Here is a 15,819-nt window from a genome sequence, read left to right as displayed (position 1 = left end):
GTGGAATGAGTTTGTTGTAAAACAATCAAGTGTGGAATAAGTCAAAGGGTATGAATACTTTCTGAAGGCACTGTACACTGTGGCATCCAACATCTTACATCCTTACAAAGCGAAATGTGGTTTCCTTCATGCACTGACAGGCCTAAATTCAAATTGGAGTACTGTCGTTTTAAATGTAAAAGTGGGCGGGATCCGAACAAGGGGACTTGTGGCAGGCTGTGGGGTGCATTCGCCTACATTGAATAAGCGGATCACACGGGCTGTCAACTTTATTTGGGAAAATGACGAAAATCACAGTAGTCAAAACCAAGGCATATCCCGACCAGAAGCCTGGTACGAGTGGCCTGAGGAAAAGGGTGACAGTCTTTCAAACGAATGAGCACTATGCAGAGAACTTCATTCAAAGCATTATTTCTTGCATCGACCCAGCGGAGCGTCAGCCTGGACTGCTCGTAGTGGGAGGAGATGGAAGGTTTTTCATGAAAGATGCCATTCAGTTGATCATCCAGATCGCCGCTGCTAATGGGGTCAGTAATACTTCTGTCGTAGTCCAGCGGGTAGTCCCTAAAACATGACTTTTAAGCCTAGGCCTCACCCTCAAACGTGCATAGCATTAGCAGCTAGCCTAGCTTCTTTGACAGCTCCCGGTGTTGACAGTGGCAGCTCCAATCGTGTATACATTGTAACGCTTCTGTGATTGTGTTGAAGTTGGCGGATACATTCATTTCAATTGCTGTCATGTAGACTAAAATAACTATCGGCCTGAGCCTACATTTGCTTAAGGTATATTAATTGGGACTATATAGGCCTAGATGACAATTCTCTCTCACATCAAATCACATGCATAGGATCATTTTAAAGAACGTATTGAATCCTCATGGACTTTGACGTCCAATGACGTGCAAGCACCATGCATCGGAACGTGATAGGGGTCAGTGGTGTTCTTAGACGGTCTCTGGTGCTAAATGACCCCGCTGATCTTTCGATGAAGTGCACGGAGATGGCATGTTAAATGGTAGGATACCCTTGCCCTTTCCCCAAGTGACGCAAAAAAGCACTACACCATCCGGTTCCCCTTATGTAGCATATCCAGTCAGTGAGCACTCTGCCTTGCCATGAATGTTTCGTATACCAACAAAGACAACGGTTCTCTGCAAGTTTGTAATAATCGGGAAAAAAGTGCAACACCGAGGGGTTATTTTATTAGGAGACTGTTTTTGGATGTCAGTGGCACGCACAGCCGTTCGTTCTGTTCGTTCCCTCTGCGACTTTTTAGAGGAAGGCGTGGTGTGCTGTCACGTAGCCCTGCGGTTTGCATTACAGCGAGCTGGGCATTTTGGGTACACAGGCACATCTTGTTTAACTAGACACACAATGACCTCCTGGCTAAACACGACTTACAGACAGACCAACGTCATGATCACACCATATAGCGCCAGGATGATCTGTCCCATTATGATGACAAAATGAACATCATGATCATCACATAAACTACTCTGAATGCGTCTTATTCACGGTGAATAATGTATTGCTGCGTTTATATTTGCTACCCATGTCATCTTCACTTTTAATGTAGGCCTATTACGTAAGTTAAAGGGGATGTTACCCGGATGTCTTCACAAACCAACAATAGACTGATGATGAAAATAATAATTTTGGGAAGGGTTTATATTTGTCCTGTTACACACACACACACACACACACACGCGTGTATGGGAAATGTGTTTCTTGCATATCCCAACTCCCCCTGAGACACTCCCCAGGCCCAATTGGGGATAAGTGCCTTTTTTCTTTTTCTTACCTTGTCAGCTCCAGGATTCAAACCAGTGACCTTTTGGTTACTGGCCAGACGCTCCAACCGCAAGGCTATATGCTGCCCAGTAGTTTTTGCAATATTGTAAACACAATATCCTACCACCCTCCAAACATTGTTTACTTTCCATACAATCCCGTGTTGCTTGTTTAGCTCCCACGTAGCAGCCTGACCTCACCACTGGCCTGTTGAATCAGTATAGTCCTCTCGTATTTTCATCCTCACAATGTGTGTAGGCTGAATAGGTGAATGTAATAAAAAAAAAATAGGATGTAAAGGAGTCTACAGTGAATTCACTGAATGTTGCTAGTCATACAAAAGCTGGCCTCAATCTTCGGTGAGAAAGATGTCCCGTTAGGATGTTTTAAGATGTTTGAATGGAAATATATTCACAGGGGTTTCAACGTGTGTGTGTGTGGTTTTCTGAAAGTACAGAGTAAAGAAATGGTAATTAGTATGCAATATTGGTACAATATCAGGATATAAGCATCAAGACAATATCACAGTGGTAAAATAATGAGCAACTATTAGAATAGTAAGGCATCTTGACAATATGACAGTGATATTGCACCGTTGATTAACATAGGCAAAACCTAATTAAAAAGCTCCACAAGGGGGCAGGGCAGAGCTATACAATGAACAGGCCAAAGGGCCATGATGACCACTTCAAAGGAGTAAAAGAAGCTAGCGATTCTCAGACGCCATAGTAGCATACAGAACTAATGGAGAAATGGACTTAAACACATGAACAGAAAATTATACCATAAAGGCTATGAAATGAGTACCTCTTGTGTCTGCGGTTATAATGAAAAAAGACGGGCTACACATTCTCTATACATGTGCCAATTGTTGGGCATGATGCCGCTACGTGCAAATCAATTGGCTAGCAATGGTAAATAACTTAACACTGTGTGCTTGGGTAGAAACGACAGCATAATTACAACAAGTAAATGTTGATACAAATTATAAGGTACTTACTGTTGCAGGTATGCACACATGTACAAAGTTATTATCATTAATGAAACAACAAAAGTCCAGGGGGGAAATGCTCCACTCGACTCAACAGGTAGGGAATATTCTACACAGTATAACATATAGTAAAAAATGACATCGGAGGAAGCTGATTAGCCCATTGTTCTCCCCGTCCCTCGCTTTCTCTCCTGTCTCCGTGTAGATCGGCCACCTGATCATCGGTCAGGATGGCATCATGTCCACCCCTGCTGTGTCCTGTGTGATCCGCAAGCTCAAAGCTGTGGGAGGAATCATCCTCACGGCCAGCCACAACCCCGGTGGCCCCAACGGAGACTTTGGCATCAAGTACAACATTGCCTCCGGAGGTGAGATGGGAGAGGAGATGGGAGAGGAGATGGGAGGGGAGGGGATGGGAGAGGAGAGGAGATGGGAGAGGAGAGGGGAGAGGAGAGGAGATGGGAGAGGGGGTGGGAGAGGAGATGGGAGGAGGGGAGGGGATGGGATGGGAGAGAAGATGGGATGGGAGAGGGGATGGGATGGGAGAGGGATGGGAGAGGAGATGGGGGGAGGGGGATGGGAGAGGAGATGGGATGGGATGGGAGATGGGAGGGGAGGGGGATGGGGAGAGGGGAGATGGGAGAGGAGAGGGGAGGGAGGAGAGGGGAAGGGATGGGAGAGGGAAGGGAGGAGATGGGATGGGGAGGGGAGGGGATGGGAGAGGAGAGGGATGGGAGAGGGGAGGGGGATGGGAGAGGAGAGGGGATGAGGGGATGGGAGAGGAGATGGGAGAGAGGGGATGGGAGAGGAGATGAGATATGGGAGAGGAGATGGGGGGGAGGGAGGGGATGGGAGAGGAGATGGGAGAGAGGGGATGGGAGAGGAGAGGGAGGGGATGGGAGAGGGATGGGAGAGGATGGGGAGGGGATGGAGGAGGGGATGGGAGAGGGGAGGGGATGGGAGAGGGGATAGGAGAGGAGAGGGGATGGGAGAGAGGAGAGGGGATGGGAGAGGGGATGGGAGAGGAGAGGAGATGAGATATGGGAGGAGATGGGATGGGATGGGGAGGAGAGGGGATGGGAGAGGAGATGGGGAGGGGATGGGAGAGGAGATGGGAGAGGAGAGGGAGGGGATGGGAGGGAGAGGAGGAGAGGGATGGGAGAGGGGATGGGAGGGGAGAGGAGAGGGAGGGGATGGGAGAGGAGATGGGAGAGAGGGGATGGGAGAGGAGATGAGATATGGGAGAGGAGATGGGAGAGAGGGGATGGGAGGAGATGGGAGAGGGAGGAGAGGAGAAGGGATGGGAGAGGGGATGGAGGAGGGGATGGGAGGGGAGAGGGGATAGGAGAGGGGATGGGAGAGGGGGAGGGATGAGAGGAGAGGGGATGAGAGGAGAGGAGAGGAGATGGGAGAGGAGGGGATGGGGAGAGGAGAGGGGAGATGGGAGAGGAGAGGGGATGGGGAGAGGGAGGAGAGGAGAGGAGAGATGGGAGAGGGGAGGGATGGGATGGGATGGGGAGAGATGGGATGGGAGAGGGGATGGGAGAGGGGATGGGAGAGGAGATGGGATGGGAGAGGAGATGGGAGAGGAGATGGGATGGGATGGGGATGGGATGGGAGGGGGATGGGATGGGAGATGGGATGAGAGGGGGAGGGGAGAGGAGAGGAGATGGGAGGGAGATGGGATGGGAGAGGGATGGGATGGGAGAGGAGAGGAGATGGGAGAGAGATGGGAGAGGAGAGGGGATGGGAGAGGAGAGGGGAGGAGAGGGGGAGAGGATGGGAGAGGGGATGTGAGAGGGGAGGGGATGGGAGAGGGAGGGGATGGGATGGGAGGGGATGGGAGAGGGGATGGGAGAGAGGAGAGGGGATGGGAGAGGGGGAGAGGAGAGGAGGGGATGGGAGAGGAGGGGATGGGAGAGGAGGGGATGGGGGAGGGGATGGGGGAGGGATAGGAGAGGGATGGAGAGGGGATGGGAGAGGAGGGGATGGGAGGAGGGGATGGGAGGGGATGGGGGGAGGATGGGATGGGGGAGGGGAGGGGATGGGATGGGAGAGGGGATGGGATGGGAGGGGAGAGGGGATGGGGATGGGGGGAGATGGGAGGGGGGAGAGGGGATGGGAGATGGGAGAGGAGGGATGGGAGAGAGGGATGGGAGAGGAGAGGGGATGGGGAGAGAATGGGAGAGGAGAGGAGAGGGGATGGGGAGGAGAGGAGGGGATGGGAGAGAGGGGGAGGGAGAGGGGATGGGAGAGGAGATGGGATGGGAGAGGAGATGGGATGGGAGAGGAGATGGGATGGGAGAGGGGATGGGAGGGGGATGGGAGATGGGATGAGAGGGGGAAGGGAGAGGAGAGGGGAGGGAGAGGAGAGGAGAGGGGATGGGAGAGGGATGGGAGAGGAGAGGAGATGGGAGAGAGGAGATGGGATGGGAGAGAGGGATGGGATGGGAGAAGGAGATGGGATGGGAGAGGAGATGGGATGGGAGAGGAGAGGGGATGGGAGAGGGATGGGAGAGGAGAGGGGATGGGAGAGGGGATGGGGAGGGGATGGGAGAGGGGAGAGGGAGGGAGGGGGAGAGGAGAGAGGATGGGAGAGGAGAGGGGATGGGAGAGGGGGATGGGGGAGGGAGGGGATGGGGGAGAGGAGGGAGGAGAGGAGGGGATGGGGGAGAGAGGAGGATGGGAGAGGGGATGAGGAGAGGGGATGGGAGTGGAGGGAGAGGGGATGGGAGAGGAGGGGATGGGAGAGGAGGGGGTGGGGGAGAGGAGGGGATGGAGAGGGGATGGGGAGAGGGGGATGGGAGAGGAGAGGGGGGGATGGGAGGGGAGAGAGGAGAGGGGATGGGAGTGGGGAGGGGAGAGGATGGGGAGGGGAGAGGGGAGAGGGAGGGGGAAGGGATGGGAGAGGAGAGGGAGGGGAGGGGAGAGGGAGGAGAGGGGATGGGAGAGGAGAGGAGATGGGAGAGGAGAGGGGATGGGAGAGGAGAGGGATGGGGGGAGAGGAGATGGGAGAGAGGGATGGGAGAGGAGAGGAGGGGATGGGAGAGGAGGGGGAGGAGAGGAGGGGGATGGGAGAGGGGATGGGATGGGAGAGGAGGGAGAGGGGATGGGAGAGGAGAGGAGAGGGGATGGGAGAGGGGATGGGAGAGGGATGGGAGAGAGAGGAGAGGAGAGGGGATGGGAGAGGAGAGGGAGGGGATGGGAGAGGAGAGGAGAGGGGATGGGAGAGGAGGGGAGGAGAGGGGATGGGAGAGGAGAGGGGATGGGATGGGGGAGGGGGATGGGGAGAAGGGGATGGGGAGAGGAGGGGATGGAGGAGGGGATAGGAGAGAGGAGAGAGGATGGGAGAGGGGATGGGAGAGGAGAGGGGATGGGAGGGAGGGAGAGGGGATGGGAGAGGATGGGAGAGGATGGGGGATGGAGGAGAGGAGAGGAGAGGGAGGGAGGAGAGGAGAGGGGATGGGAGAGGGAGGGGAGATGGGAGAGGAGAGGGGATGGGAGGGGATGGGAGGGGAGAGAGGGAGGGGATGGGATGGGGAGGGGGGGATGGGGAGAGGGAGGGAGAGGGGAGGGATGGGGAGGAGGGAGAGGGAGGGGAGGAGAGGAGAGGGGAGGGGAGGAGGGGATGGGAGAGGGAGGGGATGGGAGAGGAGAGGAGATGGGAGAGGAGAGGAGATGGGAGAGGAGGGCATGGGAGAGGAGAGGAGAGGGGATGGGAGAGGAGGGGGATGGGAGAGGAGGGGGATGGGAGAGGAGGGGGGGGAGGAGAGGGGATGGGATGGGAGAGGAGAGGGGATGGGAGAGGGAGGAGAGGGGATGGGATGGGAGAGAGGAGGGGAGGATGGGGAGAGGAGAGGAGGGAGGGGATGGGAGGGATGGGAGAGGAGAGGAGGGGGAGAGGAGAGGAGAGGGGATGGAGGAGAGGGGGGAGAGGAGAGGAGATGGGATGGGATGGGAGGGGAGAGGAGAGGGGATTGGAGGGGAGAGGGGATGGGAGAGGAGAGGAGAGGGGATGGGAGAGGAGAGGAGAGAGGTAGGAAGGGGATGGGAAGGGAGGAGAGAGACTGGAAAAAGACACACAGGAGGGAGAAAAGGAAAAACCCATAGAGAAGGGAGACCGGTGAGAGATAGGAACAGGGGATGAGACTGTGCTGGAGGGTAACGTTTAAACTTCACTGACCTTTGATGAAGATTTACAGTTACAATTTAGCCATTTAGCAGACGCTCTTATCCAGAGCCACTTACAGTTAATGCAATCATCTTAAGATGGCTGGGTGGGAGGGACTACCACACGTCACAGTAAGTCATTTGTTTTTCCTTCATAGTAGCTGTCGGCAAAGTCAGAGCTAGTAAGGTGTAGCACGTTTCAGGATAGGGTGCGCAGAGCAATGCTGATATACTTCAATCGATACTTTTAAGACAAAGTTTAGTGTACATAGTGGTGGGGTATGGCTGTTTTACTGTATTGCATAGCATTTCTCAAAACCTCTTCCTTATCCTCCTCACCTTACTGTGTGTCTCTACCCCCCAGGTCCTGCTCCAGAGGGAATCACAGACAAAATCTTCCAGATCAGCAAGAGCCTAACAGAGTACCACATATGCCCTGACCTCAAAGTGGACATCTCCAAGATCGGCAAGCAGACTTTCAATGTGGACACGTTCAAGCCCTTGACAGGTATTGTAGGATTGGACGGAATTAGCTGGGTGTCAGATCTCAACTGACTGGGAAGGGTTAGCTTGGAGACCCAATCTGTGAGAAGCTCACTGGTACAAATCCTTGGGCAAGGCACTGAAGTTCAGGTGGTATTGCAATCAGTAAAGCACTGCGATCTAAAGTATGTGCATATGCAATATAGTTTTATTATTTGTCTGTTTTATCCTGAGTCTAAAATGCTACATTAAATCTTATCAATCCTAACTCTGCTGTTTATCCTCTACAGTGGAGATTGTGGACTCTGTGGAGGCCTACGCTGAGATGCTGAGGGGAATCTTCGACTTCCATGCCTTGAAGGGGCTGGTGTCTGGAGCCAATCACATTAAAGTCCGTCTGGACGCCATGCATGGCGGTATGGATCACATACTGTAGCCTACCTCTCTGGTGCTGGCTGATGTATGACACCTCCACCATCTCCCATGTTTTGTATTGAATTGGCTTTTGTTTATTTACATGCATATATATATATATATATATACAGTTGATGTCAGAAGTTTACATACACCTCAGCCAAATACATTTAAACTCAGTTATTCACAATTCCTGACATTTAATCCTAGTAAAAATTCACTGTTTTAGGTCAGTTAGGATCAGCACTTTATTTTAAGAATGTGAAATGTCAGAATAATAGTAGAGAACTATTTATTTCAGCTTTTATTTCTTAAATCACATTCCGAGTGGGTCAGAAGTTTACGTACTCTGAATTAGTATTTGGTAGCATTGCCTTTAATTTGCTTGACTTGGGTCAAACGTTTTGGGGAGCCTTCCACAAGCTTCCCATAATAAGTTGGGTGAATTTTGGCCCATTCCTCCTGACAGAGCTGGTGTAACTGGTCAGGTTTGTAGGCCTCCTTGCTCGCACACGCTTTTTCAGTTCTGCCCACAACTTTTCTATAGGATTGAGGTCAGGGCTTTGTGATGGCCACCCCAATACCTTGACTTTGTTGTCCTTAAGCCATTTTGCCACAACTTTAACTTCCTGACTGATGTCTTGAGATGTTGCTTCAATATATCAACATAATTTTCCTGCCTCATGATGCCATCTATTTTGTGAAGTGGCCCAGTCCCTCCTGCAGCAAAGCAGCATGATACTGCCACCCTTGTGCTTCACGGTTGGGATGGTGTTCTTCGGCTTGCAAGCGTCCCCATTTTTCCTCCAAACATAACGATCGTCATTATGGCCAAAAAGTTATTTTTGTTTCACCAGACCAGAGGACTTTTTTCTCCAAAAAGTACAATCTTTGTCCCCATGTGCAGTTGCAAACCATAGTCTGGCTTTTTTTTATGGCGGTTTTGGAGCAGTGGCTTCTTCTGTGCTGAGCTGCCTTTCAGGTTATGTCGATATAGGACTTGTTTTACTGTGGATATTGATACTTTTGTACCTGTTTCCTCCAGCATCTTCACAAGGTCCTTTGCTGTTGTTCTGAGATTGATTTGCACTTTTTTGCACCAAAGTACATTCATCTCTAGGAGACAGAACGCGTCTCCTTCCTGAGCGGTATGATGGCTGCGTGGTCCCATGGTGTTTATACTTGCGTACTATTGTTTGTACAGATGAACGTGGTACCTTCAGGCGTTTGGAAATTGCTCCCAAGGATGAACCAGACTTGTGGAGGTCTACATTTTTTTTTTCTGAGATCTTGGCTGATTTCTTTTGATTTTTCCTTGATGTCAAGCAAAGAGGCACTGAGTATGAAGGTAGGACTTGAAATATATCCACATGTACACCTCCAATTGACTCAAATGATGTCAATTAGCCTATCAGAAGCTTGTCAAGCCATGACATAATTTTCAGGAATTTTCCAAGCTGTTTAAAGGCACAGTCAACTTATTGTATGTAAACTTCTGACCCACTGGAATTGTGGTACGGTGAAATAATCTATCTGTAAACAATTGTTGGAAAAATGACTTGTTACATGCACAAAGTAGATGTCCTAACCGACTTGCCAAAACTATAGTTTGTTAACAAGAAATTTGTAGAGTGGTTGAAAAATGAGTTTTAATGACTCCAACCTAAGTGTATGTAAACTTCTGACTTCAACTGTATGTATGTATATATATGTATGTATGTGTGTGTGTGTGTGTGTGTATATATATATATATATATATATATATATTTTTTTTAAATTATGTCTAAGCAAGGTAGATGATCTAGATTCCTGCTCTCAGTTCTGTTTGTATGCCCAGGACAAACACCGCTTTGTGTCTTTAGGACTGTGACATGTTGTCCAAATGAGTCTGATCTCTTAAATGCTGTTTTTTTGTTCAGTTAGATTCCCAGCACACACACACTGCACATCCACACCCCTATACATAATAACCTTTACCCTCTCGCCCCCCTCCAGTGGTTGGACCCTATGTGAAGAAGATCGTTTGTGAGGAGTTGGGCGCTGCCGCCGATGGTGCTTTCAACTGTGTCCCGAAGGAGGACTTTGGTGGTCACCACCCCGACCCCAATCTGACCTACGCTTCTGACCTGGTCAACGCCATGAAGGGAGGAGAGTACGACCTCGGAGCCGCCTTCGACGGGGACGGTGTAAGTAGACAGTCGGGGGGGGGCTGTAGGAAGCCTGGAATTGAAGCTATTCCTTGCATGACTGGTATCCCCTAGTGTCTGTAGAACCAGTCCTTGAGTCGGCCCACAATCCATCCAAACCTCTGCTTTACCTCCTCTCTGCTGCAGTCTGTTCAGATGCTGATCCTCTCCTTTTCCTTCCCTACCCTCTCCTTTCCTTCCCTACCCTTTCCTTCCCTACCCTCTCCTTTCTGCTCCACAGGATCGTAACATGGTCCTGGGAAAGCATGGCTTCTTCGTCAACCCATCGGACTCTGTGGCCGTCATCGCAGCCAACATCACCTGCATCCCCTACTTCCAGAAGACTGGGGTCAAAGGTCTGGCCCGCAGCATGCCCACAAGCGGAGCTCTGGACAAGTGAGCCTAACGTCCACACACAGTCCGTTCATAGCTTCTTCTTGGTTGTGCATTAAATATTTATTTATTCATGTATCAAATGTTATTGGTCACATACACATGGTTAGCAGATGTTAATGCGGGTGTAGCGAAATGCTTGTACTTCTAGTTCCGACAGTGCAGTAATATCTAATAAGTAATCTAACAATTCCCCAACAACTACCTAATACACACAAATGTAAAGGGTGTGAATGAGAATATGTACATATAAATATATGGATGAGCGATGGCCGAGCGGCATAGGCAAGGTGCAATAGATGGTATAAAATAGTGTATATACATATATGAGTAATGTAAGATATGTAAACATTATTGAAGTGGCATTATTTAGAGTGGCATTGTATAAAGTGACTAGTGATGAATTTATTAAAGTGGCCAGTGATTGGGTCGCAATGTAGGCAGCAGCCTCTCTGAGTTAGTGATTGCTGTTTAGCAGTCTGATGACCTTGAGATAGAAGCTTTTTCAGTCTCTTGGTCCCAGCTTTGATGCACCTGTGCTGACCTCACCTTCTGGATGGAAGCGGGGTGAACAGGCAATGGCTTGGGTGGTTGTTGTCCTTGATGATATTTTTGGCCTTCCTGTGACATCAGTAGGTGTCATGGATGTAGTTTGTCCCCGAGGCAGTGCACATTAATCAGCATTTAAAAATAAATATATATATTAAACTATGCTAGTCAGTTAAGAACAAATTCTTATTTACAATGACGACCTACCGGGGAACAGTGGGTTAACTGCCTTATTCAGGGGCAGATCGACAGATTTTTACCTTGTCAGCTCAGGATTCGATCCAGCAACCTTTCGGTTACCGGCCCAATGCTCTAACCACGAGGCTACCTGCCGCTCCTAGTTTCCTCATCAGTGTTTAAGTGCAGGAGTTAGGATATGAAAATGAGCTCTTTTTGCTCTCTTTCTGTCCCTCAGTGTGGCTAAAGCCCTGAAGATGAATCTGTATGAGACTCCTACTGGCTGGAAGTTCTTCGGCAACCTTATGGACGCTGGCAAGCTGTCTCTGTGCGGAGAGGAGAGCTTCGGCACTGGTGAGTGAGGGATCCACATTTTCAAGTAATATAACAGCCTGTTTACTATGGCCCGTCAGCGCAAGCATTTAGATAAATCAGATTGGTGGTATTACTTTGTTCCAGTCAGTTGGGCAATGCATTCTGGTGAGAGGTGCTAGCACATGTCTTAACCACCACCCTTCTTCCCCTCCTCTCTTCGTTTTTTACCCCCCAGGCTCTGATCACATCCGTGAGAAGGACGGCTTGTGGGCGGTGCTGGCCTGGATGTCCATCCTAGCCCACAGGAAGCAGAGTGTGGAGGAGATCATGAAAGACCACTGGAACAAATTTGGCAGGAACTTCTTCACCAGGTAAGTCTGGGACTCTGCTACTCTGTTACCCTCCAGTGGTGAGCTAGAGAACTACAGTCTATCTGGATCGGGGCCACATTCTGTAGGCTGTTGTTTCTCATAGAGTATTGAAGTACTTATAGAACTATTTGTTAGGCTTTCTTTTACATCAAGTTCTTCGATGATGGCCTCCATAAATGTACACATTCGTTAAGGTGGTCCATTTGACTATTTTGACTCATCTCGTGGAGTATGCACACATTGACAGTTGAGAGCTCTTATTTAGTCTTCCTATTAAGACCATTCCCCAACCCATCCAAACTACACCAGGTATGACTATGAAGAGGTGGACTCGGACAAAGCCAACACCATGATCAAGGAGCTGGAGGCTACGATGTTTGACAAGTCCTTTGTGGGCCGGAAGTTCTCGTCAGGAGATAAAAGTTATGAGGTGGCAGTCTCTGACAACTTCGCCTACACCGACCCCGTGGACGGCAGCGTCTCCAAGAACCAGGTAAAAGACAGGACCCGGGGGGGGGGGCGTCTAGGCAGAGCCATTGCAATGTGGGTGATCTATTTAGTCAGTATAGTTTGATGATAATGAGTGATGGTATTTTCTAACAATTCTGTTAATCGAAAGATGACCATCACATTTGATGATTGATCCTGCCTATGTAGGGACTTGAAGTATCACCAGAGGCACTTGCATATTGTACCTTGAAAAATGACGTTGTTGTTGTTCGTTTTTGCTCCGTATTTCCAGTAAATTGACTTCCATAAGTCATTTCACCACAGTCATCATATAGTCAGGTTTAACTCTCTCTCTCTTTCTCTCAGGGTCTGAGGATCGTCTTCTCCGACGGCTCCAGGATCATCTTCCGTCTCAGTGGGACAGGCAGCGCCGGGGCAACCGTCAGGCTCTACATAGACAGCTATGAGAAAGACCCCGCCAAGATCTACGGCGACGCACAGGTGAGACCCGAGGGCCGAGGAGCAGCTGGGGTCTTCTGATTTGGATGATGGACTGTGACAGGGCACGGTGGGGGAGCCCTTACACTTGTCATGACGGCTCTATGGGAGATGAAGTATTTACACACACACACATCTAAGGTTAGTTACGTTGTCAGAGGGAATAGCCCTCAAAAGGCTTCCCCTCAGCCCGGAGGGGAAGACCTGGAATCTGGACCTAGCAGACAGCTTGTTTAGAATTTGCGATTATACTGGACCAAGACAGCAGCATGAACACATCAGTTTCAAACAGGCAGACAGACCAAAGATGCATCAAACCAGATGAAGTTGCATCATGATAGGAAAAAGCAGCATGTCAGTAAAGAACATGTGCATAACACGAGTCCGGAAAGAAACAAGTGCGATATGTCACGTTACAGAATCAAACACCCCCTGTTCGGCACTGTCAGTATAAAACAAGATTGGCATCTGAGCTAGAAGAGAGGATGGATAAAAATGGCCTTTTTAAATAACAATGTACCGGTGCTTGAGTCTGCGTGTTGCTATGTCCAGCCGACAGCACTGTGGAGATCACAATGAGGAGTTGGGCATCTGGTTAGTGACTAAATGAAGGGCTGCCTGATATACAGAGTCAAGAACCTTTAGTGATTGAGGATTGAGGATTGCACATAAATAGTATCACCATAGTCCAACACGGAGAGCAAAGTACAACGAATCAACTCCGGTGGCAAAGGGAACGAAAACGAGCTTTGTGCCGCTAATAAAATTCTATACACAGCTTGAGTTTTCCGACAAGGTTTTCTACAAGGGTGGTGGAAGCTCAACTTCTTGTCCACCCAAACTCCCAGATATTTGTAGGCTTTAATTTGCTCTATGGACTGCCCTGCAAAGGTAGTCATGACCATGTGTTTAGAATTGGACAATACCATGCATTTTGTTTTTAGAGGAATTCAGAACAAGCTTCAAATCGTACAGATTCTGTTGAATGATGTTTAAGAAGCTGTTTGAGCTTTTTCAAAAGCCAGTCAAACTGCTGCCACTTGACAAGAGAACAGTGTCATCTGCGTAAAAATGTACATCAGCTGTCTCAATCTGTCTCCCAATGCTGTTGATTATAGACTATAAACTCACATTGATCCTTGAGGCACACCTGAGTGCATCTCTGATGTCCTACTTAACCATTTACCTTGACACGTTGGGTCGTCAGGTCCAACCACCGTGCCTTCCAGAATTCCTAGTTGACTTGAGAGGGAATGTTTGGCTAAGAGTTTAGTCCTGGTTGATATCAGGGCCAGGAAGAAGTGGGGGGGGGGGGAAGGAACCTTGGGGAAAAGAAGTAGAGATTTGACACTTCATCAAGTGTTCTAGGCAGGAGGGAGAATGATAGTGTAAGAAAGGCAGACTGGCAGAAGGGGAAGAAACTCCCTGATAATCGTTTTGGATAAAGAGGCCCTCTGAAACGGATTCATTTTGTCTCCTTCACCTTGCTCACAAGTGAACGCAATATTGCAGATGCTTGGCCTACTCGAGGGCCAGGTGGGGTTCTTTGTTAAGACTGTAACGGGGAAGGGGTTATGGTAAGGGGCTGTAGTCTAAGGTTGACTGTCTTCCTCAGGTCATGCTGAAACCTCTGGTGGAGATTGCACTGAAGATCTCTGGGCTCCACGAGAAGACCGGACGCACGGGCCCCACTGTGATCACATAGACTGACATGCTCTGCCACACCCTTCAAGGTACCTCAGTCCTTTCAACCGTCCAACTTGTGCCTACCCTCTGACTTCCAGAAGAACAATCTCACCTCTACCCTAATGTCCAAACAAAGCCTTCAAAGCCAACACTTTCATTCACCATGAATAAAAAGTCATTACAAAAAAACAATTGTTGCACTCATGTGTATTTATTTTGGAGATATCAATATATTTTTCATTACAAACTGGGTGGTTAGAGCCCTGAATGCTGATTTGGCTGACAGCCGTGGTATATCACTGTATACCTTGAGTATGACAACATGCATTTTTACTGCTCTAATTACGTTGATAACCAGTTTATAATAGCAATAAGGCACCGTGGTATATTGGCCATATACCACACCCCCCTCATGCACTATGGCTTAAATATACAGTGCATTTAGAACGCATTGACTTTTTACACATTTTACACATTTTGTTGTTACAGCCGAATTTAAAATGGATTCAAATGTTTTTCTTTGTCACTGGCCTACACACAATAGCTTAATGTCAAATGGGAATTGTTTTATTTTTCATAAATTCTTTACTAATGTTAATTTTTCTTACACTTTGACCTTAGAATTGTGTGGATCTTTGACAAAAAATGTGTTTAAATCAATTTAAATCCCACTCTAACACAACAAATTGTGGAAAAAGTCAAGGGGTGTGAATACTTTCTGAATGTTGAAAAATATATTTAATGATTATTTGCATTTCTTATTGAACATGCAAAGGCAGTATGAGCAGTATGTTTTGTTGTCCGTAGCGGCACGCACAAACACACACCCTACTACCACCACGCTCGGATTCGGTGAGAGATATCGATCACTCCCAGAAAGCCTGATTTTAGCCAATCATCTGGGAGATCAGTGCTGGGATGTCATGGTGAGATCACAGCCAACCAGCCTTGGGACCTGCATAGTCAACAAGACTCCTCCCCCTCTATTTTCTCACTGTCATGGTCCAAATGATATTGATTCAATTGTTGTAAAGAATGAGAGAGGTCTGTCCATGATAAAGAGCTGCTCTGCTCTGTTTTTCTTTTTTGACACCACACTCCACAAAGCAAGTCCTGCAGCCTCTATTTTGATCCTATCTTGATTATGGTCCAGCCATATGGTTAAGTGCTGCAAAGAATGCCCTAGTTAAGCTGCAGCTGGCCCAGGATAGAGCAGCTAATATCAATGCTATGCATGCCAGACTCTTGGCTAAAAGTTGAGTAAAGACTGACTGCATTGCTTCTTGTTTTTATATTCATGCGTTGGAAATTCTGGATTGTTTGCATAGTCAACTTACACACAGAA

General features: G+C 48.7%; 1 protein-coding gene across 1 annotated transcript; it reads left to right on the top strand.

The window, feature by feature from the left end:
• Positions 1 to 210: 210 nt before the first annotated feature.
• LOC112250689 (phosphoglucomutase-1-like) lies at positions 211 to 14,666 on the top strand. The gene is made up of 11 exons (XM_042321365.1): positions 211 to 527; positions 2,988 to 3,150; positions 7,317 to 7,460; positions 7,726 to 7,851; positions 9,845 to 10,035; positions 10,277 to 10,431; positions 11,393 to 11,508; positions 11,705 to 11,840; positions 12,150 to 12,333; positions 12,657 to 12,791; positions 14,404 to 14,666. Exons 1-11 carry the CDS (start codon positions 282 to 284, stop codon positions 14,491 to 14,493), a joined length of 1,686 nt encoding a protein of 561 aa, XP_042177299.1. The 5' UTR covers positions 211 to 281; the 3' UTR covers positions 14,494 to 14,666.
• Positions 14,667 to 15,819: the final 1,153 nt, after the last annotated feature.

The sequence above is a fragment of the Oncorhynchus tshawytscha genome, linkage group LG01, assembly GCF_018296145.1.
Source record: "Oncorhynchus tshawytscha isolate Ot180627B linkage group LG01, Otsh_v2.0, whole genome shotgun sequence".
Classification (NCBI taxonomy): domain Eukaryota; kingdom Metazoa; phylum Chordata; class Actinopteri; order Salmoniformes; family Salmonidae; genus Oncorhynchus; species Oncorhynchus tshawytscha.
The sequence above is the reverse complement of the archived record's forward strand: the minus strand, read 5'-3'. Positions and strand labels throughout refer to the sequence as shown.

Bases quoted from the DNA above. Each gene is read 5' to 3' on its own strand.
- LOC112250689 (XM_042321365.1), top strand. From the start codon at position 282: ATGACGAAAATCACAGTAGTCAAAACCAAGGCATATCCCGACCAGAAG. The intron at 528-2,987 runs GTCAGTAATACT...GTCTCCGTGTAG, and splicing joins AGATCGCCGCTGCTAATGGG to ATCGGCCACCTGATCATCGG. The intron at 10,036-10,276 runs GTAAGTAGACAG...TCTGCTCCACAG, and splicing joins CCGCCTTCGACGGGGACGGT to GATCGTAACATGGTCCTGGG.